This window comes from Mizuhopecten yessoensis, unplaced genomic scaffold (genome assembly GCF_002113885.1).
Source record: "Mizuhopecten yessoensis strain PY_sf001 unplaced genomic scaffold, ASM211388v2 scaffold10685, whole genome shotgun sequence".
Taxonomy (NCBI): Eukaryota; Metazoa; Mollusca; class Bivalvia; order Pectinida; family Pectinidae; genus Mizuhopecten; species Mizuhopecten yessoensis.
In genome coordinates, this window is record NW_018408670.1 from 210,942 (window position 1) to 215,860 (window position 4,919).

At 40.0% G+C, this 4,919-nt stretch overlaps 1 protein-coding gene across 2 annotated transcripts in view; it reads right to left on the reverse strand.

Annotated features, from left to right (window-relative positions):
* The window catches only part of LOC110461821, a 3,335-nt gene extending 804 nt beyond the window's left edge, over positions 1-2,531 (reverse strand). The window contains exons 1-3 of one of the 2 annotated variants that reach the window (XM_021515508.1): positions 2,445-2,531; positions 1,256-1,302; positions 601-752 (exon numbers count right to left, since the gene is read on the reverse strand). In XM_021515508.1, coding sequence (XP_021371183.1) covers positions 601-752; positions 1,256-1,296 — 193 coding nt within the window. In that variant the 5' untranslated portion in view covers positions 1,297-1,302; positions 2,445-2,531. The other variant, XM_021515509.1, reaches the window with a different exon arrangement.
* Between the last annotated feature and the right edge of the window lie 2,388 nt (positions 2,532-4,919).

Below are 4,919 nucleotides of genomic sequence, written 5' to 3' on the forward strand. Positions count from 1 at the left end.
CCCCATCACATCCAAACTTTTGATCCAGGTCATTTTTGTGTGTTGGTCGATTGAATGTATACCGTTCGATATAGAATATGTGGCACAAGAGGCGACTTGGTACCTAACTTTTTCGGCAGTAGCTATTAGTATCACTGCCTTTCCCAAAAGATAGAACTGACCACACTGGACGTTGGCTTAAGATCATTTCATTATAAACTATGGAAACTTTCGTAAGGAGATATATATTTTCTGTGTCTACTCGAATTTTAGTGTGTTGTTTTACTAAATAGCCCCTTTAAGATCGAATTGTGTTTTTGATGTCGCTATCAATTTCTTCGATACCTATTTGTCTTAATTTGTCTTAATCTTACTGTCGATGTTTGTCTGTAGAATATGAAGGATTGTTGCATTTTTTTTGGGGGGGGGGGGGGGCCTGTCTGACATTGATCATCCTCAATACTCCAGGGGTTACTCGCACTTTCGCTCTATGGACAGTGCAAATATGAAAGTTACCATTGGAAATAGTCCTAATAGACCAGACCCTGCGGTCGTCTCCCTTACTTATCATTATCCATGATAACTAGTCCCGATCTCAATTATTCGGCTAGATCGACTCACTATTCATGTCGAAGTCGAGGAAGACGCTGTGGAGTTCTGTTCTGGAGAGCATGTAATCATGGTCTACGTCAGCCAATAAGAACAAATTACGCGCCTCCTCGCTGTCATGGTCAGCAAGATTGATCCCGTGTGTGTGGCCGGCAAGTGAGCCTCTGTATATAAAACAACAACTCCGATACAAGGGATATTCCGTCTTTGCGTATTGCAGAGTTATCTTCTCTTGGGAGCAGGTATTGATTGTTACGTCACTTGTTTGTGAGAGTAACGTCATCAATTTTTGAGAAAACGACGTAATTTTCTCGCACAAACAAGTGACGTAACAATCAATACCTGCTCCCAAGAGAAGATAACTCTGCAATACGCAAAGACGGAATAAGCATTGTTTAATGCATCCTATGGGGTGAGGCTACGTTGCAAAATCGCTAACACAGACAAATTAACACATTGATATGCATTATACCATATAGTAATACATCTGTAATTAGAACGTTAGAGTAAACTTAAACGTTATTTTTATGATGTAATCATTCTCTAATGATTCTTAGCGTATCTTTACCTGTATCAGTAAGAGAAGCGCTCTGATGTTCGGTTTTACATCAGCGCGTCATGGACGCCACGAGTAAAGATAACAATGGCTTAACAATTACATACTCACGTGACAAGGCACAACACAACAACAAGTGATAATGACTGCATCTTTTTCTGAGAATGAAAAAAAAATGATCAAATATCAATGAAATAGCAGAAAGTATTCGACAACAATACGAGACGGCATCATCAGTATAGTGTTCAGATTCCAGCCGACTTCATATACTGTCTTTATGTCTTTATGAACAAAATATTATCGGTGACAATATAATTGCATCGGAGTTAATTGTGTAAATCACACATTATAGAAAACCAGATTCGTATAAAATAACAGGATCGACTTGTCCACATCCAGGTTTGATTATGGCTCGTGATCAAACATGTATAGCATATGGTGGAGACAGGACAGTGTAAAAAGTTGTCGTTCGCGGAGGAGGTTAGGACTAGAGGAAAGAATGAAGTTTTTGTGAGACCTGGGAGGAAGTTTAAACTAGGGGACAAAAGAAACGTGTGGGGTCCAGGGAAGGGGACCTCGTACAGGACGAGAGGCAGAATTAACGTTGGGAGTCCGTCGGCAGAGGAGGTTACAGGACGAGTGAACAATACAAAGAAAGTCCTAAGAGAAGCAATAGGAGCTAAAGGAGAGGATGAGAGCGAAAGAGATATACATTTCATATGTGTTCAAGGAAAGGTTTGAGATGAAAGAAAAGTAATTACATTGTGAATCGTGGGCGTTGTAGGAGATTTTTGGGACGGAAGGGAAGCACATGCATATTATCGATGTTCAAGGAGATGTTAAGGACGAAATGCAAGTGCAAACATTGTTTTCATTATGGGTGTGCAAGGAAAGGTTAAGACAGAAAAGAAGTTCACATATTTTGTACCATGGGTGGAAGAGAAGTACATATCATAGATGCTCAAGAAGACAAAAAAAAGGACATTTGGTTGTTCAAGGGGAGCTTTAGGATGAAAGAAATGTACATGCCATGGGTGTTCAAGGGGATGTCGAGTACCAAATGGAAGCGCATATGGCTGTTCAATGATCGAGATGTTTAGTACGAAAGAGAAACACGTCATGAATGTTCAAGGATAGGTTTAAACGATTGAGTGGTACAAACCTCAGGAATCCACAGATAAGTTTAGAATGAAGGGACAGAACAACAAACGTTTGGCGTTCACGGAGACGTTTAGTATGGCAGTAAAGTACGAAACTCGGGAATATACAAGCTGGTTTAGATCGAAGGTGCAGTACAAACCTTGAGAGTCCGCAGATAGGAACCAGGCGATCGGGGTTAACGCGTGTGTAATGGTCAATAGATAAGACCGAGGTCAGCTGTGCTGGTATTATCTTACCATGGCATGCAGTGCTGATGTAACATATATATATATATATATATATAAGATTAAACTTACATGTTACGAAACTTTCAAACTATAACACAACATTGTACATACCTTGAAACACCTTTATAATGACCCTATAGTAAATTTTGTATGTATGTATGAACTTACGCATACCCATACATGTACACACATGTATTTAATTCGATTTCACGAAAAAAGTAGGCTTACCATGTTGATAAAATATAGTGCCTGATGACGTTTAATTTGCTAATCCAAAGCGACTTAAACAAGAATCCCGTTACACGTCATAATAAACAACTTATAATATTCATAATTTACAGTTCAATTCCGACACTTGGAAGAATCGTTTGGTTATGATGATCATCAATCAATATTTTCTCCAAAATAATGAAGAGTAAAATATGGATAAGAACATTAAGTTCAAGTGACAGGGAAAAAAGAATTAGTGCAAACAAAAATTGAAATACAATTGATATAAATATAATTTTATAATCACAGCTTTAAAAAGGGAATAGACAATTTAATCAATCAGTGATAATTGGGTAATGAGATATTCATTGTTACACCGACTTCTTGAAAATTAGCTAGCGTTTACTGGTTAGTGTAAAGTGAACGCCTTTTCGGAAAATATTATAAGACTCTTTCACGTCCAGGGGTGTAGGATAGAGAAATTCCACCCTCGGGATTTTTAAATTTGAAAAACCCTCGGGTGGAATTTCCCTATCCTACACCCCTGGACATGAAAGAGTCTTATACTATTTGGGAATGAAAGAGTAGTTTTCTCTCATTCCAACTACCATATTAAGCTTAGAAACCATGTCTTGACTTGTTGTAGTGTCTTGTCCTCCTTTCGTATAGGAGCTGTCCAGGGATCCTGGAGAGTGATTGGTATATCATATATGGATTAAAAAGTCATAAAAAACACTATTTGGGTTGATCCATTAAAATTCACGATATGTATCCAATAAAACAGGAACAATGTCCCTCACCACATGCACATGTACACGGTACTCCGGAGTCTGGAGATTTTAAAAGTTATTTACATTAGTATAAGATTTCTAAAAACTGGATCGTGGGCTGCTTGAATTGCTACACTACTTGCAGTGGCATAATGTCTTAAAAATGCTTAGACAGTTAAAAGCTAAAAGCTAGATATAGTCACTAAAAGCATTTAGAGAGCACTAAAGAGCACTACAAGCGGGTATTAAAACACAGCAAGCGGTATGGTAAAAGCCCTGAAGCAAGTCCACTAGAAGCGTGCGGTTAAGAATGTTATAAGTTAAAAAGACAGTTTGACGTAACACTGTACACTTTAAAAACAAATATAACTCATAGCTTGTTGTTCCTTCCCCTCCCCCTGTAATTTGGATTACAGACCGGATGATTTAACTTTCCACTTTATAGGGACTCACAGTTCGTGGTGCCTACACACAGCCGCGAGCTGATAGTATTTCAGCCCGTTTGAGGTGGATGGAGTAGCAGAGGTTGCGCGAAAGTCTCTCCAACTCTGTTGTGTTCCTACGGTTGAGGGTTACGTGCCCTTGCAGTGTTTTTGATGTTGGGTCCAGAAGAAGCTGTAAAAGTAGGTTGTTTGCCTTGATGGTTTCAGTAGTGCCCCTTCCACCAATTCTCTCTAGTAGGTCCTCAATTTTTTGCATGTGTCCGATTCTTGTAGACTCCAGCATTTGACATCGGAGTAGGAAATGGCTAATGTCCTCTTCCTCTTGCATACACAACAAGCAAGTCGTATCAACACTGTTTTTGTTGAATTTTGCCGCTCTGCATTGGAGGTTGTATGTGCTGGTGGCAAGTCGAGCTTTAATTTCAGCTGCCTTGACGTCTCTTGGTGACGTTCCGGTACTGGCCCAGATGTTGTGTGCCTTATACAGAGGTTGGTCTTGTATTTGGAGGTAGCGCAGGGAGGATTATTTTTCCAGATTTTCCTCACAAGTTTTTTTCCAGAGATCGTTGGTTGCTGATTTTAGCATCCGTTTCCATGTTGGTTTTTTAGGAGGATCTTCGAGAATGGACCACGCTGTTGGGAGGCTGTACTTGCCGAGGAGTTGCGCCGCCCTTGAGGCGAAGCATGAGCTGTCTTGGCTGTTCATCAAGAGTGATCTGCGAAGGATGGCATATTCGACAGCTTCTGCGTTTCTAGCAATGTTGACGAAGAAAGTCATGATGTTCTTCTCCGGGGTTATGCTGATTGGTTCAGCGCCAATTAGCGTGTATACAGCTGTGCTGGCTGTTGCTGTTGGTAATCCCTGGAGTTGCTTCAGTATCTTCCTGTGTGCCTTTTCGATGTTTTCCCTCTCTGTGATCGTTAATGTCATTACTTCTAGCCCATACGTAAGACGTGGGACAGC